This window comes from Myotis nattereri (genome assembly GCF_964212035.1).
Source record: "Myotis nattereri genome assembly, chromosome: 10".
In the NCBI taxonomy this organism is placed as follows: Eukaryota; Metazoa; Chordata; class Mammalia; order Chiroptera; family Vespertilionidae; genus Myotis; species Myotis nattereri.
This window is the reverse complement of record NC_138085.1, coordinates 72,958,981-72,984,942: the sequence shown is the minus strand read 5'-3', so window position 1 is coordinate 72,984,942 and position 25,962 is coordinate 72,958,981. Positions and strand designations below refer to the sequence as shown.

Sequence of the window (25,962 nt, the reverse complement as noted above, 5' to 3'; positions counted from 1 at the left end):
ATTTTAGTGGGCCCAATATAATCACAAGGTCCTTATAGAAGGGAGACAGGACTGAGGCAAAAGAAAGGAGATCGACAACAGAGATTGGAGCGATGGGCTTTGAAGATGGAGGAAGGGACCATGAGCCAAGGAACGCAGAAGCTGGAAAAGGCAAGGAGATGGATTCTTCCCTGGAATCTCAAGAAAAAAGCAATGCCACTGACATCTTGACTTTAACTCTGTTTTATTTCAGACTTCTGACCCTGGAACAGTAACATACTATATTTGTTTTGTGTTAAGCCATAATATTTGTAGTAATTTGCTACAGCAGCAATAGAAAATTAATTCAGAGCAGTAGTCTAAAAATGTTGGGTTATATTTTTCAGTTCGAATATTTCCATTCATTTCTTCATATTTTCTATTTCATCACTGTGACTTTTCATTAATTTCAAGTGTTCATACTTACCAATGACATTTTTAGAATAGCTGCTTTAATGTCTTTTTCCGATAACTTCCAACATCTGTGGCATTTGGGCATTGGTATTTGTTGACTTATTTTTTTCACATGTAAGTTGAGATTTCCTGATTCTTCATATGCAAAGCAATTTTGGATTGTGTCTTGGACATATGAGATCATGGTTGTTGTTTAAACCTTATGGAAAATGTTGATATTTTTGTGTTAGGAGGCAACTGACTTGTTTTGGTTCAGGTCCCAAGTTCTGAACAACCTACTGTGGATTATTTTCAACATCAGTTCCCTCTTCAAAGTCTTTGTAGTGCTATTCAGATCGACTGCATATATGTGCCACCCAGTGGCCAGCCTGGGACCCGGGTGATGATCTATTTCTTAGGGCAGTTCTAAGTCTATGGTATGCTACTAGTATTTAGGGTCAGATCCATGCATGTACAACTGGGAGATGATCTCGAGAGTTCATAAACCTCTATGGGCTCATCTTCCTGAACTCTTCTCTCCATTTACTCAAGTTTACCTGAAACAATACTCTAGTCAAAGCAGCATGCACATTATTCTTTCTGCCGTGGATGAGCAGATGAAGACGTCCATATCAAATGGTGCTGCACATTCAGCGAAACAACAGAATGTCTGTGTCCTGTAAACTCAGGAACATGGTGACATCTATTTTGTCTCCATCATGGTAGAACGAGAGCATATGAGGTTTGTCCTGACCCTTGTATAGTCTGTGGCAATGTCCTTAACCGCTAGCCAGCATTTCATAGTCTTTTTCAGCTAGAAATTTATCTGTGAAATATGGCAAGGCTCGAGAAAATTCTTTGCAACAGTGGATATTCCATTTCAAAGTCCACGCAGCTCAACACTCCACAGAGATAGCAATGAAACCCTTCAGCTGTAGAAACCCAGGGCAAATCTCTGGGTCTTTGGAAAATATGCAGATATTGGAATGAACTTTCATGAAACCATGGGAATCCTGACCCAAATGACATTTGAACTGATGTTTCTGCCAAAGGCAATGATTGCTACAAATTAACCTATTTTTACTGGCCACATTCTTTTAACATAGATTCAGCTTTAATCTTGAAAAAAGAAATGGTCTCACTTCTGGACTCGCCTTCAACGTAAGCGCATAAGAATCAGAGTGGTTAGGGCATGTTGCCCAGCTCGGCAACCTAAGATATGGGCTCTAGGAGATGTGTTCCTGGGAGGTACAGTGTTTGACTACATGGGCATCCCCCCAAAGTGGAACTTTGGAAACTATTTCTATGATTAGATATTTCAGACGTTCCCACCTGATAATAAGTTGTGAGCTGTTGACATTAAAGATGACATTTGCTAAGAACTAAACAATTTTTTCTGATCGTTCATTAATGTGGTTTTCTGATTTTTCATACAAAACATTTTTAAAAATATGTATTTTTTTTATTGATTTCAGAGAGGAAGAGAGAGGGAGAGAGAAACATCAATGATGAGAATCATTCATCAGCTGCTGAAGGCACGCCCCCTACTGGGGATCAAGTCACCACCCGGGCATGTGCCCTAACGGGAATCAAATCATGACCTCCTCATTCATAGGTCGAGGCTCAACCACTGAGCCACGCAGGCCTGGCCAAACCACTGTTCTGTTATTCCAAGTGGGTAGCGTTCTTATAATCATCATTAGTTAGTACTTGCTTTTGAAAACACTTCTCTAAATGCATTATAGAAGAGCTAAGAATATTCTTAAGTATTCATAGGACACTCATGTTATTCCTTTTTAAAATATCCTTTACAGGATAAAATCCAGCCTCCTCAAACCTAACTGGTGTATTGAGATAGCGAGAAGCCATTTGATGGGTTACAATTGCCAACAGGAAGTGAATTGATCACATAATCAAAATGAGGGTGGATACCATCCTCTCTCTTTAACTCTGGGATAGAATTAGTTTGGACCTTTATTTCAGAATTAAAGAATAAATCTGCCCAAAGAGGAGTTTGCATTCAATTAAGATCCCAGTGAATTTGGGCAACGACAGAATACCTACATTAAAAATATGAAAGCAAGCAAATAAACAACTTATAAAAAATAAAAATGGCTTTGATTTGCAGTTATCACAGCAATGCAGGCTTGTTGAAAAACAAAAAAGTGAAAACAACTGAGAAATGTGTAACAGAAACATATGGTTGGCTCCCTTTCTGGTCATAAAACAAACCAAATTATATACGTACTTTCCTTTTGACTGTTGACTTAAAAGGTGTTATGTTCCTTGTTCTTATTTTTAAAAACGAAATAAGCCCAACTTTTCATATTGCTCTCACGCACACAAAAGAAATATACAAGAAAGTTGTTTTTTTCCTTGAATATGGTTCCCTAGAGGTTTTTCTTGAGAGTCTGTGAATTTTTTTTTAAATATATTTTATTGATTTTTTACAGGAGGAAGGGAGAGGGATAGAGAGTTAGAAACATCGATGAGAGAGAAACATCAATCAGCTGCCTCCTGCACACCTCCCACTGGGGATGTGCCCACAACCAAGGTACATACCCTTGACCGGAATCGAACCTGGGACCCTTGAGTCCACAGGCCGACGCTCTATCCACTGAGCCAAACTGGTTAGGAGAGAGTCTGTGAATTTTAAAAATTTTTTAGAAAGGAAATTTATTTAAGGGTGGTCCAAGAATTGGAAATGACTACTGTCCATCAGTAGTACGATGGATAAACACACTGTAGATAGTTGTACAATTTACTACCATACTTTTAAACCATCAAGACATTAAAATGAATGAACTAGATCCATATGTATCGACATGGATCAACCTAAAACAACGTTAACTGTAAAAAATGTTGCAAGAGTTTAGGAACAGTGGGATACGATTTAAGTACAAACACACACACACACACACACACACACACACACAAGCACAAGATAATACTATATTGCATCTAGATATGAGCATATGTAATAAAAGTAAAAAATATGGTAAGAACAATAAACAACAACTTCAGGATAGTGTTAACTTGGGGGACAAAAGGGAAAGGAAGGTGAAGAGCTGGAGCTTTAGCTGAAGCATTAAAAAAAAACAACTCTGAAGCACAATGGCAAAAAAATAACATTGTTAATTCCTGGTGGTGCTTTATGGATACAAGCATATTACTTTCTATATATTATAGTTAAAGTGGATAATGATGATGATGGCGATGAACACAGGGAACAGAGAACCTTTCTTGGTGTTGACTGTTAGGAGAGCATTGATTCATCCTTATGTTTTTTTCTACTAAAAGATAACTTTCTGGATACAATATACAATATGTCTTTTATATTATAATATGTAATATATTGTTCACAGATACCTTCTTTTCTTGTAGTCTGAAATCATTTTAATATTTAAAAACAAAAAAGTGAGTGCTGATTATTTTTCTATTATTTTTATTTAGTCATTTTCAGCAACACACACAGGTCCAACCGCCAAAATGCACAGAGGAAATGAGCTCCTGCCCTGTTCCCCACAGTCCCGCCCTGTGGCTGACACCGCTGTGGGCCCCCCTCATCCTCTCCCACACACACAGGAATTCACTGTGGCTGCTTTACCCTATCGCTGTAATGCGTTTGTGCAGTTTCACATCGTGCACATGTCCCTCCCCAACATCTCCATTAGAATAAAAACCAAACCGTTGTTAATGGTCGGGGTCCGTCTCCCCCAATGGCAATAGTTCCTACCCTGTAATGAGAGACCGAGGGGCGGGGGGGTCTTCTGAAAGCTGTGCATTTAAAAATATATATATTTTTATTGATTTCAGAGAGGAAAGGCGGGGGAGAGAGAGATAGAAACATCAATGATGAGAGAGAATCATTGATCGGCTGCCTCCTGCCTGCCCCACACTGGGGATTGAGCCTGCAACCTGGGCATGTGCCCTGATCGGGAATCAAACCATGACCTGGTGGTTCATAGGTCAACGCTCAACCCCTGAACCACACCAGCTGGGCAGGCTGTGCATTTTTTAAGCCACTAAGAGGGAGAGGTCAAAAGTAGCCCTGGCCTTGAACCTGGCTCTCTCTGGGAACATCTCTGCCAGACTCCATGGTCTGTCCTACAGGGTCTCATGTAGTTCCTGTCATTCTCTTCCAGCTCCTCCTCTGTCTTTTTGGTCACCTTTTGTGAGCGATTCCTCCTCAGACTGGGGCAGTGGCAGCACTGGCGTGGCTGTCAGGGACCCCAGCCACAAAGGCGTCTTCCTTTATGAGATAATTATTTCTTCTAATGTACATTTAGGCCTCTATTTCTAAAAGAAAAGTTTTTACTTCTAGCACATATCAAATTTAAAGCATTACACAAGAGATGGGGTTTTAAAAATTGCCTGTTTTTAGCTGATTAGGTTCAGTGGATAGAGCGTTGGCCTGCGGACCAAAGGGTCCCAGGTTTGATTCTGACCTGGGGCACATACCTTGGTTGCAGGCTCCTCTCGGGCCTGGGCCCTGGTCAGGGCATGTGCAGGAGGCAACCAATCAATTTGTTTCTCTCACATCAATATTTCTCTTTGTCTTTCCCTCTCTCTTCTACTCTCCCTAAAAATCAATGGAAAAATATCCTCGAGTGAGGATTAACAAAAAAGTAAAATAAAAATAAAAGTAAAAATATAAAAATTACCCGTAAAACGTGCTTTATCCTACTTTATTCTTCTTTGGCTTTTACCTATATTCTTATTTGCAAGCCCTATTCCTTTGTAGCAATTTGGGCTCTATAGTCCATCTTAATGCCTTCATTCTTTACTCTGAATTTCACTTTCTGCTGATTACCTGCCTATTGTTTTCAAGAGGGGACTGGCTGGTGGCTACCTCCAGGGATTACTTCTCAAATGATCCCTTTAGCCTTTCCTATTCCTATTCTCATATCAAACCAGAAAGAGAAATCCAGTATGAGTAACTTGCTGACGTTTACATCAGGTATTATATCTCTTACTTTGTAAGACTCTTATACTTTAGAAGGAAAGACAAGACATGCAGAAATAATAATATATTTGGCATATATTGAGCCCCCAGTAGGTATCTGTTGAATGAATGAATGTAAGGAACACAAGAGATCTTAAGATAACTACCCTTCTTTCAGAAGCCCAGAGAGATCTAGAGGCTCCCTTAGATAGTTTCAATATTAGAGACCTCCTTTCATGTTGGTTGACCATTTTGAGCTGTGGAATTACAGGTTTTCCCATTACCCGAAAGTAGAGCATTCCTATGAAAACTTTCATAAGATAAAATGGTGTAAAGCCAAAAACCAATCACCATGAATCTATATGGAAAAATTCTTGAGCATCCCCAGATTCCTGAAATAACCAAATAATACCAAGTAACATATAAAGCTGAAATATAATTTTACCATAGACTAATTGTTGTAAACACGAGTTACGTTCTTACAACATCTCATCAAGACTAGTATGTAGAAATAAGAAATGTCCAAATCTTATTAGAGAACTTTTATGAGTTTATTTGAGCCAAACCGATGACAACCGCCAGGAAGCAAAATCTCAATGAACTGAGAAAATGCTCTGGAGAATGGCAGGTTTGCAGCCTATTTTATACATTAGGATCAAAGGAGGAGGTGTGAGGACGGTTACATGAAATCCATTTGTGTTAAGATTGAGGGGATGGGAGAAAGCAAAGTGGGGAAATCTCTGGGATTGGATAAAAAGTAAATGGAGAGACACACACATCTTTTACGTTGGTGGGTACAGGACAGTTAATAGCTACCACTCACCGCATATGGAGATGGCATTCGGGGAACAAGATAACAAGGAATCTGTGATCTCTAGCTCTGGTGCAGTGGGTGTGCTTTGAAAGGTCTGGAAAAGGAGAAGTCAGATATTTCAAAGGTATATTATCTTTGATGCAAAAAAGACTGTAGACAGGCTCGCTTAAGGCTGACCTTTGTCAAGGAAGCTACAGGCCTAGGATGTGACTACCTGCCATGACCTGCTTTTAGCCGCAGACCACCTATGTGCTTCCTTCCCATCCGAGTCGGTAAGGCCCGCCACGCAGCCCTCCCCTGAGCCTGCCAAGTTTGGGATGGGGCCCCTTTTTTGTCCAGTTCTAACTAAGCACTGTTACCGTAAAAAAACCATTGAAACCTGTAAAGAATTTGTGTGAGTTTATTTGAGCCAAACTGTTGACACACGCCAGGAAGCAGAACCTCAACGAATTGAGATAATGCTCTGGAGAATGGCGGGGGGTTACATTTGTATTTATACATTTGCAATCAAGGGAGGGATGTAGGTGGGTTACATGAAATCCATTGGTGATAGATTAAGGAGGCGGGATAAAGCAAAGCAGGGAAACCTCTGGGATTGGATAAAAAATAAAATGATGGACACATACTTAGGCGGGTGCAGGAGCAATTAACATGATAATGAAGGAATCTGTGGTATCTGTCTGGGCGCCCAGCAGATCTGGTTGTGCCCCAGGGGCTCCAGGGAAAGGAAAGTCACAAGTTACCCAGACATTTCAAGGGTATGTTATCATAGATGCAAAAAGACAGACAGGCTCAGTTAAGGTAAGGCTGACCTTATCAGTGAAGATACTGGCCTAGGACATAACTGCCCACCATAACTGCTTTAGTTAAAGTTTAATTTCAGACCATCCTTTGTGGTTACTTTAGGTCTCTGAGTTTGCAAGACTGCCATGCAGGCCTCCTCTGAGCCTGTCAGGTCAGCACGTGGCCCCTTTCCTCCACAGCACAATGAATGAGAACGGTCTTATTTGAGGACCTGCTGGACTAACGTAGGACTTTCCTAAAAGCAAAATGGACTAATTTGAACTTTTGAAAAGTGGGGGGTAGATACCTGTAATCACCCTGGGTTAGGTCATCTGAATGTTGACTTTATTACTATTCTTCAATGTTATTAGATTGGCGCACTAGCCATCGATCTGGTTCTCTTCCTATAGTGAGCCGGCTCCAGGTATGTAAACACACTCCTTCCAAGCCCTCGGGACGCCGGGAGCAGCGCTTTCCGTCCGGCTGGGAGACGTTACCTTTCCTGATTTCCAGCACTTCGGTAGAGCAGAGCGGTGAGGCGGCCAAGGCTCACAGCGCTGACCTGCGGGCTCGGCCTCCAGTGCGTTCACGCCCCTCTCCCGACCGCAAGAAGCCTGTCCCCAGCTTCTCGACGTCAAGTCACCCCCTTCCTTCCCCCGCCCCATATGCCAGGACCTGGAAGCGCGCCAGGCACCATCCTTTTTCTGCTTTTACTTCTGCTCTTTTACGGCTTGAGGGAACAAAACCCTTTTCCCTGAGATACTGCTGAACCAACTCACTCTATCCGCAAGATTAAAAGGGCTGCCCAAACCTTCCCGCAGCCCGGGCCCCCGCGATCGCCGCCCAGAACCGGGGGCGAGGGGCAAAGCCCCTTGGGAAATGACCTTTCACCTCCCTCTCTCCTCCACGCAGCTCACCAATTTTGACGCTAGCGAATGAAGTGATGAGGAGATCTGGTAGGCGGGACTTAGTGTTACTCTCTTCACGCTGATTGGACCTCCACGGTGTGAGGGGCGGACCGCGTGAGCCGGCTAGCAACCTTCCCTCGGTGGGCGGGGAGACGTGAGGACTGCGCTTGCGTGCCGGGCGGTGGCAGAGTGGCCGAGGCGGATACGCATGCGTGGTGGGCGGAGCTCAGCTCTTTTTACCAATATTACCAGCCCGGCTCTGGCCATCCCTGCCTAGCCGGGGCTGGTGCTTTCGCACTGCGTGCTGGAGAGTCGCTGCCGCAGCGCGAGTGGCCGCTCAGTGTTCGGGTCGCCATGGCAGGTTACGAATACGTGAGCTCGGAGCAGCTGGCTGGCTTTGATAAGTACAAGGTAGCGCGGGCCCCGCGGGCACCCTGTTCTCCTGGTCCCGGCCTCTCCCAGGCGGCGGAGGATTGGCACGGACCGTGTCACCTTGTGCCGCGTGGCCCAGGGCGGGCTGGCGGGCGTTTCTCCGGGGGTCCCGTGGAGTCCTGGGGCCTTGGGGTCGGGGTGCGTGGGACCACCCTCGGCTCGCCGCCCCGACTCGGCACCCTCCCGGGATCGCCCTTGCCTTCGGAGACCGCTCGGCGAGAGGAGAACCAGAGAATTCCCTTCGCTTCTTTACTCCATCATCATCATCATCATCTTTTAGCCCCCTGAGAAGTGATGCCGTCTGTGGGGGGTCTTAATTGTCTTCCTCTTAATGACGTCCCTACCCGCCTTTTCTTGGATACAACTTCCGAGATGGAGATGGCCATTTGGCAGATAGGCCCGGGGAGGGAGTGCCTGCTGAGGCCGTACTGCAGAGGCTGGCGGCGCCTGGGCTGCGGGTGGAGTAAATGCACACAGGAAGGAACTGTGGGGAAAGAGCGCGGGGCTTTGGAGTACATGCAAACCCGAAACCACACCTGATGCCCAAATCCACGGTAATTCATGTATTTGGCCCTGGGCCAAGTAACGTGTCTACCGTGCCAAATGATTATAAGAATTTGAAAAGCTCCTGGCACATACTGGGCCTCGAGTAAATGCTTCAGTTTCCCTCCACATCTGGTTCATGGTCATTGCTCCTTTACCAGGGAATGAAACTCCTCTCCCCATCTCGGTGTCCAGGCGTGAAATCTGGTGGTAACCTTTCATCCTGATTCCTCTACCCCACCCACCAGCCAGTGAATCACCAGATGCTCTCATTTTTTAGCCTAAACTGGAAGACTAGTTCCATTACCACACTCCCCACAAACACTTTAAGTAATGTGTTTGTTTGTTTATTTTTCAGTAATGTTTTTATTTTAGAATAGTTTTAGAATATTTTACCATACATTTTTCAGAAAAACTGTGAGGATAGTACAGAGTTCCCATATATTCTACACCCAGTTTCCTTATTTCTAACATTTTACGTTGGTATGGTACCATTTGTCACAATTAGTAAACCAATATTTATTCATTATTAACTGAAGTCCACACTTTATTCAGATTTCCTTAGTTTTTTAACCCAATGCCCTTTTTTTGTTCCAGCATCTCATCCGGGACACCACATTACATTTAGGCACCATGTCTACTTAGGCTCCTCTTGGCTATACACCATTTCTCAGACTTTTGTTTTTCATAACCTTGATAGTTTTGAGAAGCTCTGGTCAGGTGTTTTGTAGAATGTCCCTCAGTTGGGACTTGCCTGATGTTTTTCTCATGATTAGATGAGGGTTTATGGGCTTTTGGGAGGATGGTTCATTGTATCGTATGAAGAGGATATGCTGTTGGCCCGGGCTGGATAGTTCGTTTAGAGTGTTGTCCAGATATGTCAAGGTTGTGGGTTTAGTCCCTGGTCAGGGCACAAACTATAAGAGCCAACCAGTGAATGCATAAATAAGTGAAACAACAAATCGATGTTTCTCTCTCTCTCCCTCCCTCCCTCCCTCTCTCCTTCCTTCCCTCTCTTTAAAATAAATAAATTTAAAAAGTACATGCTATCAACATGACTTATCCCCGTTGATACTAACGTTGATTACCTGGCTTAGGTAGTGTTTGTTAGGTTTCTCCTCCTAAAGTTACTGTCTCTGGAAGGGAGTTACTGTGCACAGCCCACACTCTCCAGGAATGGAGAGTTATGTTCTACTCCTTGAGGGCAGAGAAAAATTTATTTGGAATTGTGCATGGACGATTTGTCTTCCAATGCATATTTATTTATTCAATCATTTATTTATATTAGTGTGAGTTCATGGGTATTTATTTTATACTTTGGGTTATAATCCAATACTACTTTATTTTGTTGCCCATCTGTATTCACTTTTATCCTTCCAATCCTTTTTCTTTGTTTGATCTTAAAAAAAAAAAAAAAAAAGGCATCTAGTCACAGCATTTCTTTGGTTAAAACCCTCCACTGTCTTTCCATTGCTCTTGGAATGAAGTCCAAAAATCCCTAACATGATCTCCATGGCTCCGAATAGTCTATGTCCAGCTTTACATCATGCCACTCATTGCTCCTCCCAGCCTTAGTAGGGCCTCCCCCCGCGCCCCCCACCAACACACACACACCTTTTTTCCCAGATCTTTAATGTTGTTATGTCTGCCAGGAATGTAGCTTCCTTCCCTATTTATGTTCATCTTCATATCTTAAATGTTAATTCTTCAGAGAAGCGCTCCCTAATTATTGCTTTCCCCTTAACTGTGCTCAGCACCCTCTGCTTCTTTATGGAATTGGCTCTTTAGTGTATGTCCGCATTAGAATATGATGCCCAAGTCGTTAGACTTGTCTTATGGAACACCGTGACCTGGGCACTGTGCCACTGTGCTTACGAGGCACCCGATAAACCTTTGTGGAATGAATGAATAACTGAAGAAGTCGTAGTGGATTGTGTCTAACTGGAATTGGGAAAACTGTAAGGGGTCTCAGCAGGTCACGTGGTATATCCCTCGGCCTTCAAGCAGTGTTGTGCCATACCACTGTGAACTGCGGTGCTGCTGACTTGTCTGACAATTTTAAGTAAAAAGAAGTTCCAGAGCCTTGGTAACCCAAGCCAGGGCTTTCCAATTTTCATTAATGGGTGTTATTAACCCAGATACCCCCGTTTCCTTTAAGCCGTACTCCCTTTCTGTTCCCTGTTTTTCATGGTAAATATTGACACATAAAACTTTTTCTTCTTTACTAGGATCTGTCTTTCTGGGTAGGTGCCCGCAGAAGAGCTGTTCCATTTGCAGCAATGCCTGTAATAGGGACTGTCTTTTCCTATAAGCAGTCTTCTCTAGACTGATATTTTCCACTACCTAGGGGTCCTCCTTTACAGAAAGTTTTAGTGTGCTCCTCTGTTCCTATTTCCCCCCTTCCCTTATCTGACTCACTTCCTGTGTCTGACAGCAGATTTCCTATCATCCTAGAAAACAAAGGTCAATTAAGCAAGCATCCAGTGTTTACTAAAATGTAGTTTGCTAATGTTATTTTAGTTATAATGAGGCTTCTTTTGTAAAAAGGGGGAGGACATACATTTATTTCTTCTAGTGGAGGGTTCTTTACTCAGTACTGTGTTCATTTTATTTTATTTTTAAGTATATTTTTATTGATTTTAGAGAGGAAGGGAAAGGAAGAGAGAGAAACATCAGTGATGAGAGAGAATTATTGATTGGCTGCCTCCTTCAGGTCCCCCACTGGGGATTGAGCTGGCAACCTGGGCATATGCCCTTGACTGGAATCGAACCTGGGACCCTTCAGTCTACAGGCTGATGCTCTATCCACTGAGCCACACAGGCTAGGGTAGTACTGTGTTCATTTTAAAAAGTATGAATCCAAGGTTGTCCAAAGGAGAAATCTGTGTGATCATTACTGGAATGTGAATCCAGAGACCTTTTCTTCCTGAAAATCACACATTCCCATTGTGTGGTCTTTGATAGTAAGTCATTTATGAGTGCTTGCTGAGTGAAAACAGCTTTACCCATAAATGGGTCAAGACTTAAAATACTCAAAAGAGATTGTATTCCCTGATGTGACCCTGTATGTTAGAGCAAAGAGATGTAGAGAAAGATTGATACTATAAAAGCAGCTGGTGGAAAAAATTACTTTTAAACTAGTTTAATGTATCTTTTCTGGAGGTACATCTGAGAGCTACCGCTGGAAACCTGGCAGTTACTCAGAATCACTGCTGAAAGGTGTGCACACGCTGTGGGTCATTAGGTTTCTGGGATTAGGGACTGCAAGACAATTCATTTTCAGTACAGAAGAAAGCATGGATGGAGTCTGTGTTAGATGCTCTCTTAACACTGTGTTCTCTGTTGTGCTACCACAGATTTATTAAGCAGTGAAATAATTAGTGTCTGCCTTCCCTTTTAGGATATGCGCTCTGGGAGACAGGGCCTTTGGCTGTCTCCTTCAACATGACCAAGGTCTAGCACATGAACAGAATGGGCTCTCAACATATTTATTGAAGGAACGGAAGTGTAAAAGAATAGAAGCCATTGTGGAAGGTGGTAACAGGGAGCTGTGCATCTCCTGGGTATCGGAAGGAGACTTTCGTATTTTGAATGTGTAAATGTCAGGGTGTTCCTGGGGCGACGAGGAGACCTCAGTTCTTGTCTTCTTGAAGGAAAGATTTTCAGTCAAGAGACAAAGTGCAGCAAAGCAAGCCAGAACTTATTGGCTGCAGCAAAAATGTACTTAGGACAGTGAAACAAGGAAGGGCATAACGGGTGGGGAACATTTTTTCCTGCCAAGGGCCATTTGGATATTTATAACGTCATTTATTGGCCATTCAAAATTATCAACCTAAAAATTAGCCTGCTATATTTGGTCAGACAATTAACTCACCCCCAATGCCTTGGCAGGGCCAGACCAAATGATTTCGAGAGCCTTACGTGGCCCGAGGGCCCCGGGGTCTGATGTTCCCCATCCTGGAGAAAAGTAACAGGAGAGCCCAGCCTGGGTTGCTTTGGCTCACTGAAAAGTCAGAGAAAAGGGCGCCTGGAGACAGGGTCAGGGGGTTCGCCTGGGATGAGCTGCCTCTGCCCATTGCTCCCCTGGTTGCAAGTCTCGTGGGGGTCCCTTAGAGGGAAGAAGGGGGAAAGGAAGGTGCTGGCCCGCCCCCAGGGTCCTTCATCTTGACTTATTTATCTCTCCCTTGCAGGTGGAAGCCTTAAGGGACGTGTCAGGGGGGGTCTCAGTAGAATATTCATCAGCTTTCCAAGTGTGCGCTCTCAGGGTCATGGTCTCCACTGATTGGTCCTCACCAGGCCAGGGCGTCATTAGTTAATACACCTGGTCCGGAGGCAGTCATTGTGCCACTTGTCTGGTTTTGCTGCTTTTCTGGGCCTGGAGCTGAAATACTCCTGAAGCCTAGACGTTTCTTATGGAGGAAAAGTCAGGGGGTCCAGACCGCATGACCAGTGAGTGATACGCCAGGGGAAGGAAGGTTACCCTGGGGCGGAGGTTCTTGTTTTCCCTGTTCGCCCCTTGCTAGGCGTCCAGGCTTTCTGCCCTGGGGAGTTTCTGTACCTTGCCAGTCGTCCTTGCTCTGCTCTTGTCTAACTGCCTGTAATGGGTTTAACCATCACTGTTCTCTGTACAAATGTTCCTTCAGACAATTATGTTGAGCGATTTACCCTCACGATGCTTATCATTCTTCTCCTCTGCCTGTTCTTTAGACAGGTATTGTAGTTGGATTTTCCCATTTATCTAAGGGAGAAACTTCTATTGTGATTTACCTGACCTGACCTGGAGAAGTCATAGTTTTAATTGATAGTGTAGCAGCTAGTTTCAAAATTGTATCGTTTGTTTTCCTTCAAATTGTATCATTTTGCTTCAGAGGAAGTGCTGTTCTGTGAAATAACTTGTTTAGTCCTAGGAATATAATGTGATGAGTTGGTTCTGCTATTATTGTAGTTAATTAATTTGGCTGTCAATAATAAAACCTGATTATAGGAATCGTGACTATTGTGAATTAATTATGGTTATAATTAAGGTTGTTAAGAGAGACTGCATCTTAATGGTAATGCTAAAGAACTAGATTCTGGTCTTCACCCTTACTGGCTCATACAATTTAAATTTTTTTTTTTTAATTCAAAAAGCATTTATTGAAGGCTCAGTCTGTCAGGCAGTGCACTGGGGCGGCGAAAGTTAAGCTAGGCAAAAATTCTGCCTTCAAGGGACCTAGTTTGTTGGCATATAGACAAGTAAATAGCTACAAATAGTTAATAAATTAAGTTGGGTAAGTTCAGGCTGCTATGGGAGAGGAGAAGGAAGCAGCTCCTGGGAGTGAGGGATGGCGCTGAGAAAGGCTTCAGAGGAGGGAAGGAGAGGAACACAGCGCAGCCTAGAAAGATGAAGGCTGAGTCGCCCCGGTAAGGCCAGGTGAGGGGGGAGAAGGCTTCGCAGAACAAGGCAGCAATGGAGTGCGAAGGGCTAGAGGCCTGAGAGGTATTTTCTGGGAACCACAAGAGGTTAGAATCAGGGGTGGGCAAACTTTTTGACGCGAGGGCCACAATGGGTTCTTAAACTGGACCGGAGGGCCGGAACAAAAGCATGGATGGAGTGTTTGTGTGAACTAATACATGTTCACACTGCTGCTGGTGAAGGAGCGGAGCGGAGAGCAAGAGAACCCTCCGCTCTTTCGGCTCCGCGGGCCGGATAGAACAGCCGAATGGGCCGGATCTGGCCCGTGGGCCGTAGTTTGCCCACGGCTGGTAGATGTTTAGGCAGAATGGTGGAGTGGCAGGAGATGAGACTGGAGAGGGAGGCGGGCACTGTCGGAGGAGGAGGAGTTGATGTCAAGGTGTTCTGGATTTTATCCTGTAGATCAGTGTTTCTACAGTCCAAGGACTATTGGTGTCAGAATCCCGTGGGGAAAATGTTTTTTTAAAAAATACGTTTTTATTGATTTTAGAGAGAGAGAGGAAGGGAGAGGAAGAGAGAGAAACATTGATCAGCTGCCCCCTGCAGGCTCTCTACTGGGGATTGAGCCCACAACCAGCTGAGCCACATTGGTTAGAATGGGAAAATGTTTTTAATAGCAGATTCCTAGGCCCACTTTGGGAAATTCAGATGAGATAGCTTGCCATTATCTGCATGTTAAACAAAATACCTCTTGGGTACGTTGTAGTGCTGTAGGTTTTAGGGAGCCACTTAAGATTTTTGAACAGGATCAGATTTTAATATTAGGAAGCTCACCTTGGCAGCTTATAAAAAATGAATGTATGGAGGTGGAGTGGAGGTAAGGGTGATCTGGAGACAGACCTCTTAGGATCCTCCTGAATAAAACTAGGTAAGAAACTCTGAGCAATGGGGATCAAAAAGGAGTTTTGGGGATTCTAAAGATGGAGGTCACAGCTGGTTTACCTACTCCCTGCATTTGCCCCAGCAGATACGGTTAATTGACACACATCTCCATTTCTCTTGATAAGTCAGGCTATTGGACAACATTGGCCTTGAACTTCTTGTCAAGAATTCCCTGAAGCTGATGATTGCTTGTCCTCTTTAAAAAGGGTGTGTGTTCTCCAGTTTGCATTTCCCTCCTAATCTGTATGCTCATGCAGGTCTTTTGTTCAGCTTACCTGCCTGAAACCTATGGACATTTGAGTTTGTGATCCTTGAGTTAAGATTTTAAGTTGACAGAATGTGGTAACTGACTAGCTGGAGGTGGCGGTGTGGGGGGCAGAGGATGAATAATGGGGAGGAGTCTGGGATGACTCAGGTTCTGGTGGGATGACTTGAGTAGAGGTGGCAGTCACTGAGGTAAAGATTTTATAAAGTATTCACTCTGAAAAGGTGCCCTTGGTAACAATAGCACCTAACATAGTTGAGGAAAAAAATTAATTCTCTTGATAGCCCAATGTAGAGATATTAATATCTCATGAGTAATCAGACTCATGAGAGTTTGATCCTTACAGAAGCAACAGTTTAAATGATAAGTGCTGCTGAATCTGGCAGGATAACTAATCTTTTGCATGAGGCACTTCTCTTAGTCAGGGCCACTTGAAGGTGTAGTTTGTGGACTTGAAATTAAAACAAACAAAAAAAACCAACCTTCATGTTCTAAAGAAATACCATTTGTGGATAAATTGCTTTCCTTTACAGGAATATTTCTGTAATGATTTAAAAGATTAGAACACTTTCTTCCTGCTCTTAGCCACAGTAGAAAAATGAGAAATTCTTAATCTTTTGATTTTCACTTACTATGACTGCAGGCTGACTACAGTATCATATGTTCTTTATGGCACATGATGTATGGCATATACCTACATATGCTGTAGTTAATTAAGCATAACCTCTTTATTGTGCCTTGGTTGATTTGAATAGATTTGAGGAAGTGGCCTCTCCCATCTGTAAGAACATTAATAAGGCTTGAAAAGCCCTTTTGTGGTCCTAGATATAGATTTACAAATGTCTCATATAATTATTTTTGCAGTTGGTAGAGACCGAAGAGTCAGAAGGAGTGAAAGAAGGATGGATGGGAAACTTCTGCAGAGAGAGATTAAATGGTAGGGAAGAAGGTTACTACATTTTTAGGTGCTGTTTGGAGGAAACATCTTGAATTGGTTCTTTTACTACTTTCTAAAATATCAGTTCATTGACCATGGCTTGTTTTTCTAACTGCTGTAATACTTAAATGTCAGAAGAGCTTCTTTGCTGAAAAAGAGGTTGGGAAAGATGTTCTAATCAGACCGATGGGAAGGAAGGCACAGAGACCAGGAAGACCACAGTAAGTCAGAGGCACAGGGAAGTGCTGGGTATGTGCGGGACAGGCTGAGCCGAGTGGCGGGAAGCCTAGGGAAGGGAGGCTCAGTGAAGAAAAGTTGCAGTGGCAAGAGCAATGTGATCATAAACACTGAAGAATAATAATAATTTAGCAAACATTTACATAGCATTCACTATATGCTCATTTAGTCTATTGTTTCATTTAGTACCCACAAGTGCCTTGTGAGGTGGAATCATTTCCCCATTTTACTGAGACACAGAGAGTTTGAGTAACTTGCTCAAGGTTCCCACAGTTGAAATTTGAGCCGAGGCAGCCCGGGTCCTGAGTCCATGGTCTTCATGCTGTGCTGCCTCTTAAATCTAAGAATGAAATATAAATTCTGCCTTGTGGTTACTGGGTATTTTGGATAAGATACATAAACATTAGATAAAGAACTTTATTGAATTTGTGCCTAGTGTTTGCAGATGGGGAAAACATATAGTGACAAGAATTGATTTTGATTTCTCTTCCCCCAGTTTTAAATTGGTAGGGGCAGGCGGGCTTGCATGTCTTACATTTAGTTGAGTGTTGAGAACCTCTCATTTGCTATTAGCTGTGATTGAGATAAAAGGCTTTTGATTACATAATTAGCTTTGGGACTAAAGTTAGAAAGAACCCAGGTACTACTAGCTCTGTGATCTTGAGCAGGTAATAGTCTCTCTCCGTAAACCAGGTTTCCTTATCTGTGAAAGGGGTAGTTTCTACCTCAGGGTCATTGTCAAAATTGAATGAGTTAATATTTATAAATTGCCTGGCACATAGTGCTAAACATAGCGTTAAGTAAATAAAAAATAACAGTTGACACTTGTGCTTCCCTGCTTTCGGACATCGCATATATCTAACATAGACACACGCCCACACCCCAGGAAGTAATACCAAGAGAAAGTATATTTTAGGAAAGGAAGTGAAGGGTGGCAACTGAATGGACAGATAGGAAGAGTAACTGAGGAGTCTGTGTCCAGTTTGGATCCCACAGGTATCTTTGACTTCAGATTTCTTCCTCTGTTTATCCGTGTATAATAGTTCAACAGGCGGAAGAAGTACATTTTCTCAAATACCACTCTCCCATTTAAGAATCTGCAGTACCTACCATTCAAACGTTTAAGTCTCGTATTCACATTCCTCAGCAAGGATTTCAGTTCCTTCACTGAACTCGTCCTCCTTTTGTTTTATCTTCCCATCTCTTGTTAGTGATTATAAAGTAAGTCTAGCAGGCAAACCTGCTTGTCTTCATGACTTGTTCGTTCTTGTCTCATTGTTCTAGCTCTTCTCCAGTCTTCTCTCACCACCATCTTCTCTCTGACGTCTTAGTAGATTAATTGACCATATTCAGTGACATGTGATCTCACTGCCCACTGATTCACGTTTTCTGTGGGTGTAGTTATTAAAGCCTCGTATTAATAAGTAATTTAAGAAACATGTTATTTCTGTCCCCTTTTTTAATTTTAAGTTTTGTTTTGGAGTTTTTGGATCATAGTAGAGTGTTCCTAGCACAATGCCTTGCATTTAGTGAGCATTAGTGAGCAGTAGCTGAATTTTATCCTACTTCTCTCACTTGCAGTGCAGTATTTAAAGTCATCAAAAGGAGGTGTAGGTGTTGACCACTAAGCTGATGCTGTGGCTTGTCCGTCTGCTGAGGAGTGGCGGGCGTGTCTTTAATGTTCGTTGTCACCAGTGGTCCTTAAACTTGAGGGTGCCTCAGGATCACCCGGCTGGTTTGTTGGACGACAGATGGCTGGGCTCCACCCCCAGAGTCTCTGATTCTGTACATCTGGTGTAGGGCCCAAGAATCTGAATTCAGTTTGGCGACTACATTTTGAGAACCATCTCATCAAAGAAGTATTCAGTTGTACTGCAGTCAGAAGAGCAGTTAATAAAATCAAGAAATGAATGTAGAGGAATAAGAAAGTATTTGATGTTCATAAGTTTTCAAGCGTTAGGTAGTCTTAATTTTTGTGTCTGGGAACCCCCGGATATCTTTTATTAGAAAAGAGAATGAAGTGTTTTCAGAATTGTGTATTAGCCTTCTATAGCTGGGTAACAAATGACCACAGACTTGATGGCATAAAACAACACACATTTATCATCTCTCAGTTCCTGTGAGTCAGGAGTTTGGCCATTGGTTAGGTGGCTCCTCTGCAGTTCAGGTGTCAGCAGGACTGTGTTGTCATCTAGATCTTGGGGTTCCTCCTCCAGGTTCGTGTGGTTGTTGGCAGAGTTCACTTCTTTCCAAATGTAGGGCTGAGGCTCTTGGCTCCCAGAGGCTGCCTGCTTTTCCTTCCCACATTACCTTCACCATAGGCAGTTCACATCACTGGTGTTAGCTTCAAGGTCAGCTGCAGACTCTTCTCTAAACTGCTAAGATGGAGTCTTATATATGAAACTAGAGGCCTGGTGCACGAATCTGGAGTAGGGTCCCTTGGCCTGACCTGTAGGGATCGGGCTGAAACCAGCTCCAACATCCCCTGGGGGTTCCCGGATTGCGAGAGGGCAGTTCTTGGGTGATGCCCCCGGAATCGACCTCCCTCCTCTCTGGTTCTGGGTGAGTCACCGCTCGGTAGCTCCTGTGTTGAACGTCTGCCCCCTGGTGGTCAGTGCGTACATAGCTACTGGCCGGTCGGCTGGTCGCTTAGGCTTTTATATATATACTAGAGGCCTGTAGCACGAAAAGATTCATGCCAGTTTAGGCCCAATCTCCCGGGGAGCGGGCCCAAACCAGCAGGTGGTCATCCCCCAAGGGGTCCCAGACTGCGAGAGGCCACAGACCGGGCTGAGGGACCCCCCCCCCCCCCCCCGCACAAATTTTTGTGCACTGGGCCTCTAGTTTAAAAATATTTCTGTTAATTTTTCCATCATACTTTTAAGTCTTGAAACACTGATGAGGAAATATTTTCTGCATATTCATAAAAATTTCAGGAAGAAATTTTGACCTTTAATTATGATTTAAAAAAAATTAGACACTCAAATTGAAACCAGACAATCAATGGGTCCAGGCTGCCTGTCACTCCTTGAGCCAAGTAAGCAGAGACAGGGTTGAATCATATGAGCGTTTATTCCAATACTGCTGGCAGTATGGGAGAGCAGCAGGCCATCTATGAAAATCTGCTCTGCACCCCCACCATAAGCCAGCTGCTTATATTGGGGTTGACAAAGATTCCATGGGGAAGTAGGCAAAAGGAATAAGAGAAGGTATGCAATACGGGTGTCACTGGCATGGGGAAGTAGGCAATGCCAGCTGGGGTGAGACTCCATTGTTTGGGCAACCAGGTTGTTAATCTTTCCATGATAAATGAGAGTGGACGGAATTTCAAGGTTGACTCCAGGTCTCTGGAGTATACAACTCCCAGCCAGGTTAGAATGTGCTTTCTTAAATTAGAACAAAACAATCAAGGTTAACAGAGCATGATTAATATGTCTTAAAACTACAACTAGTCCCCAATATTCTATTTCTGCACCTAAGAAAATGCTTACTACTTACTTTATATACATACTAAGCATAAGTACAACACACAGGCAAACTTTCAAACCTGTGACTAGTGTAGCATTGTTTAAATGGTGGCTGGACGAATTAGGTAATGTTCCCACTTCTGGAGGTGGGAATTGTCCCTTACCGATTTTGTATGCCTTCTCCCCCACACCTCGTGTAGTGCTCTCTGTATGCCAGGCACTCCAATGTGTGTGTCTGATGAATGTCATCAACAGCACTTTTAAAGTTTTGCATTATTATATACAAATATTTGTTAAAATTTCCTTTTTTTTTTTTTTTTTTTTTTTTTTTACTAAATAGCTCAATAACTTAAATAACACTTACTGTGGGGGCAGGTAGTACTATAATTGCTTCATGTGTATTATTAGCTTAACTAATCCTGGCAATCCTTTAAGGTTAAAGTTATTATCCCCATATTGCAGGTGAAGAAACTATGACAAGTAGCTTGCTCAAGGGCACACAGATAGTAAGTACACGAGCAATGGTATCAAGAGGTAAAACAACTAGATTCCTCTAAGTCCAGGGATGAAGGAGGTTGAGTGAGAAGGTGCATGAGCATGTTTGAATGCACACAGTGTGCATATGACCAATCTTGATTCTGTATAGTAAGTGAGAACTTAGAAGCAGTATAGATTTTTCTGTTGAAACACGATAATATTATAAAGGTTGAGTAAAAAATAGCTGGCTGTGCTTGACAATTTTTGCCTCATTTATATTGCTCCTCCAGTTTTATTATTCAGATGATGACATCATGTAAATAAACATATTCTCCAAGTTACTCTTGTACTGTTGTTTTCAGTTTAGAAATTGTTCTGTTTGCTAGCGTGTAAAGGTTAACTCTGAATATTTTCTTTCATTTCTTAACAGTACAGTGCTGTAGATACCAATCCACTCTCTCTGTATGTCATGCATCCATTTTGGAACACTATAGTAAAGGTAAGATGATTAATAGGCATGCATTTGTTTTAGTAAGTTTAAAATTTTAAACTGTTTAGTAATTTTTATAGGCATCTTATTAAAACTGTCCGGTCATTAAACTCCTCCTATCTCCTTTCCCTTTTGATTTATCTCATTGTTGAAATCTCAGTTTATACTCTGGAATTAATAATTTTCTAAAATAAATGTAATGTTCGTTAAATATAGAATTATTTAAAACAGAATAGAAAGAAGAAAGAAGTGCTTTCTTCTATCAATTGCAGATTGTGGTTTGCATTTTATTATAAATAACTCCTGCATATGATCTTTTAAAAATATATGTTTTTGTTGATTTGAGAGAGAGAGGAAGGGAGAGGGAGAAAGAGAGAGAGAAACACCAATGTGAAAGAGAAACAGCAATTGATCTCTTAAATTATAGCTTTTATTATAATTTAAACTTGCATTTTGTGCTGTGTGTGGACAGAGATATTTCTCTACTTTAATTATATTCTAATTATTTTGAAAAATATAGGTATTTCCTACTTGGCTGGCTCCAAATCTGATAACTTTTTCTGGCTTTCTGCTGGTTGTATTCAATTTCCTACTTCTGGCATACTTTGATCCTGACTTTTATGCTTCAGGTAAGATTATTACCTTTAATATAAAATTTGAAATGTCCAAACAGAGAAATGATATGATTATTTTCTGGTTTTATTAAGATGCTATATTTTTGAAAAGTTTTAGGTATAATAAGGGTATATAAAATGTCAAAATTGGGTATGAAAGCTAAGATGTGTTTTCACAGGCTGTATGTGTGTTTCTATTGAGTTCTAGAAACTAACTTGCCTATTTAATTTAGAAATGCTATCCAAAAGCATAAGGTTTTAGTAAATAAAGGATAACTGGATTTATAAGAAGATACAGGAGTAGGACTACAAAACTGCCTGAAAATGAATTTAAGTAGAGTCCAACCTACCTACCAATTCCAGAAATACCTCTTCCTTTGTTCTAGTTATGGGAGAAAAATCCCGTTTTCTAAAGGGAATGTAATGTTGCTTTCCCTCTGCTCAGCATCCTTACTTCTAACAATTCCCAGTTTCCTCTAAGAATGGTTGTTAGACCTTTAAGTATTTATTGGCAGAGTCTGGATCCTTACTGGGGGAGACAGGGAAAAGTCACTTTGGGGAGGCAGCTTTCAGCCTGCTCCCACCTGGGATTCCAGTGTCTTCTCTCACACCTAGGCCTGTCTTTGCTGACTTCCTCACCCGGCTCCTGCTCCGGCAATAGGAGTGACTCCGGGGTGCATTTGGGCTGCGGGTGGATAGTGCGAGACAGGATCTATTTTTATCATTCATCCAGTTGATGACGTGGCGAGGAAAAGAAAGATGAAGGTAGATTAGTGTTTTTTTTCATTCTAAGTTAGAGAATATATTTTCCAATAAGAATACTTATAAATGATGCAGTCGGGAGTTTTAGTATTATAATTCATCTATGTTCTAGGTTCAGCAGACTTTTGTGGACTAACCTGGAAAAATTAACAGTCACTGAAAGCATTGTTTTTGTAGGAAAGGTTGGTGTTTGAAACTCTTAGGAGTTTTGCTGTTATAGAAATTCTGTATACATACACCTAACTTTATCAACTGAAACTTTTAGCCATAGCTTCTGTCCATGTAATAAAATGGTCATGGAAGATGATAAAGTACTTTATGAATAATAAGTAAGATTAAATTTCATTAAATCTGGTTTTGATACTGTGTTTTTTCAAATTTGTATTTTAATCCTCAGGACAGCCTCAAAAGTTTACTTTCTAACTAGAAATATTATTTTCTCAAATTAAATAAGAATACTTAGTTATTAAGAGAACTAAAAACATGTAAATATTATATATATTTTCCCGAATCATATAAGTTGAAGGACCAGATCAACCATTTAGTCCCAATACATTTGAGAAATGGAAGACAGGTGAGGTTAAATGACACATTTAGGTCACAATGCTCATCGCTTACAGAGGCATGACTAGAACCCAGGCCTCCTCATTCTAAGTTGTTCTATCTTAGGGGGTAAAAGTGAGCTCCAGACATTTCATTGTGATTCTGATGCCAGAATCACCCACTTGAGGTCACCTATCTGTACCAAATCAAAAGGTCTTTTGTTTAGCTAATTAATGCAGTAAGAGAGTATAGGTTGAAGGCTCAATACATATTTGTAAACAGTGAGGATCAGATTAAACACAAGCATTTTTACATTCTAAAGACGTTTTTCATTCTACATAAGATTTTTAAGATGAAGAAATCAGTCGTGCGTTATGATTTAAGCTCAAAATAAATACCTATTGTTTATGAGGGGTTGCACAGTTCTTGTTTCTTTTTTCCAGAGTTTATTGATATATTTTAATATTTACCTAGTTCTGTATTCAAAATATATTGTACGGTATTGTAGCTTCTATTTAATAAGTAGAAACTTGTTTTACCTGGCAGTATATACCATGGTAAGAATGATGGTACTTAGACCGTATTACACTCTGAGTTGCTTTCCTTTGCAGCACCAGGTCACAAACATGTTCCTGGCTGGGTGTGGATTGTGGTGGGCATCCTCAACTTCGTTGCCTACACTCTGGGTAAGAAATTGGCAAATACCCACCTTAGTCAGTGGCTGGTGAATCTGTCAGCAAAGATAGCCAACCACTAAGTTAACATTTTTTCCTATGCTTACTTCATTTTAACTAGGGTTTATTAATATCCTGTTCAATTTAATAAATATGTTTTTGAGTTTCTCTGTGAAAAAAAAATTGTTGTTCATTGCTAGGGATTTAAAGGATAAGATAGGAGTTGGCAAGCTATCACTTGTGGGCCAAACTGGCCTGTTGCCGGTTTTTGTAAGTACATTTTTATTGGAACACAGCTGTGCTCATTCCTTTACATGTTGTCTATGGCTGCAATCTTGCAACAAAGGCAGAGTTGAGTAGTTGCCAACAGAGACTGTATGGCCCAGAATGTCTAAACTATGTCCTAGCTGGCTCTTTACAAAAAATACTTGCCAGCTTACAGAATAAGACATTATTTTTGCCTTAAGTTTGGGAAGTAGTGCTGACATGCCAAAGGACTGCGGAATACTGAGAGGTCCTATGGAGAGCACAGTGGGAGAGCAAACAGGCCAGTGGTCAGTTCTTATTGGGGGAAGGAGTGGTCAGGGACGTCTACTGTACGAGGCTGTACTGTCTGTCCCGCCAAGAACGCTTTTCATTGGATCATCTTGAATGGCTTGTCCTGAATTCTCTTAATATCCTTTCCTGTATTTTTCTCCGTAGCATTTAAAATCATATGACCTGGTAGCCATTTACTTGCCTACCTGTTTGTTGTCTGTCTGCTCCAAAATATGTTTCTTGAGGAGGATGGTACTTTGTTCTCACTGCTGTGTACCCAGAGTTTAGAACATAGTAGGCACTCAGTAGATAGTTCTTAAATGCTGTGAAGTACAGACCCTCACTTCAAGTTGCTTAGACCTCTTCGGATAAAAATGCCTTACACATAAAACCAGTATAATCTGGTGCATAATTATGGTGGATGGCCAGAGCTGCCAGAGCTTGGGGAACGGAGAAAGTGAAGTCTAGAAGAATTAAGAAAAGAGCTTAGTTACATATTTAGGTAGAGGATTCTGAACATCAAGTTATTCAAGATGAGAAGGTTTTAAAATTCTGCTATTTGGTTGCCCAGGACTGCAGGAGGAATTAGCCTAATTCTAGGAAAGGTGAAGCTGGCCTGTGGCCTCTAACTCTCTAACTTCTAACATTGAGCATTTCATAAAGAGTCCTGTGACACATTGTATAATCTACCTGTCTCAGGCCCACAGCTCTGGCAAGAATCCTGACCTAACACGGTTTGCTGCAAAATGTATCTTGAACTAACCTGAGGCAATTTACAACCTTTTATTCTACTAGTGGGACTGTTCTTACATTTTGCTTCAGAAATATTAATGTGTTTGATCACAGCGTGCTGCTCTAGGTGCTACTGGGTTTCTTGAAAATATATAGCAGTGATGGCGAACCTTTTGAGCTCGGTGTGTCAGCATTTTGAAAAACCCTAACTTAACTCTGGTGCCGTGTCACATATAGAAATTTTTTGATATTTGCAACCATAGTAAAACAAAGACTTATATTTTTGATATTTATTTTATATATTTAAATGCCATTTAACAAAGAAAAATCAACCAAAAAAATGAGTTTGCATGTCATCTCTGACACGCGTGTCATAGGTTCGCCATCACTGATATATAGCATATTCCCTGAATTACCTTTCTTAAAAAAAAACCCCACTCTGGGGGAAGAGATCAACCAAAGGATTTGTATACACGCATATAAGTCAAACCAATGGACATGGACAACAGGGGGATGAGAACATGAGTGGGGGAGGGAGGGTTAGTGGGGGGGGATAAGGACACATTTCTAATACCTTAACTAATAAAGAATTAAAAAAATATATATAAAAATAAAAATAAAAATATTGAAGATGATGAAAAAAAAAACACCCATGCTGAAGCATATCGAGACCTCAGACTTGTGGAGCTAGAATGGGTTCAGTGAGAAGATGCACAAAACCTAATTAATATGTAATGCATGAATTCAGTATTTATTATAACCGTAGGAGTTGCACTGAAAATAGGAAAATAAGCCAGCAAATAATGAGAAAAGTCTTAGGAAATATTTTAGCTACTTAAGGGCATTAAGACCTTATATAAGAGAGAACTGCAGTCTTTGGGCAGGAGTTTGGCATTCATCCTTAATATATTCCTTCAATATTTTTGAAAGCCTTCTTTGTCACAAACTGAGCTGGGCACTGGGGTAATACTGTGGTGAGCAAGAAACACAATACAGTAATTATAAGGAATTTCTAATACCCTAAATAGGAATCTTTACAGTTAGCCTAATTCTA

The 25,962-nt window shown here is 41.7% G+C and overlaps 1 protein-coding gene across 1 annotated transcript in view; it reads left to right on the top strand.

Annotated features, from left to right (window-relative positions):
- Positions 1-8,215: 8,215 nt before the first annotated feature.
- Positions 8,216-25,962, top strand: part of SELENOI (selenoprotein I) — a gene marked incomplete at its 5' end in the record, with an annotated part of 33,607 nt that continues 15,860 nt past the window's right edge. Inside the window, 4 exons of the mRNA XM_081101126.1 lie at positions 8,216-8,272; positions 20,987-21,055; positions 21,567-21,675; positions 23,577-23,651. Coding sequence (XP_080957252.1) covers positions 8,216-8,272; positions 20,987-21,055; positions 21,567-21,675; positions 23,577-23,651 — 310 coding nt within the window. The remainder of the gene's footprint in view (positions 8,273-20,986; positions 21,056-21,566; positions 21,676-23,576; positions 23,652-25,962) is intronic.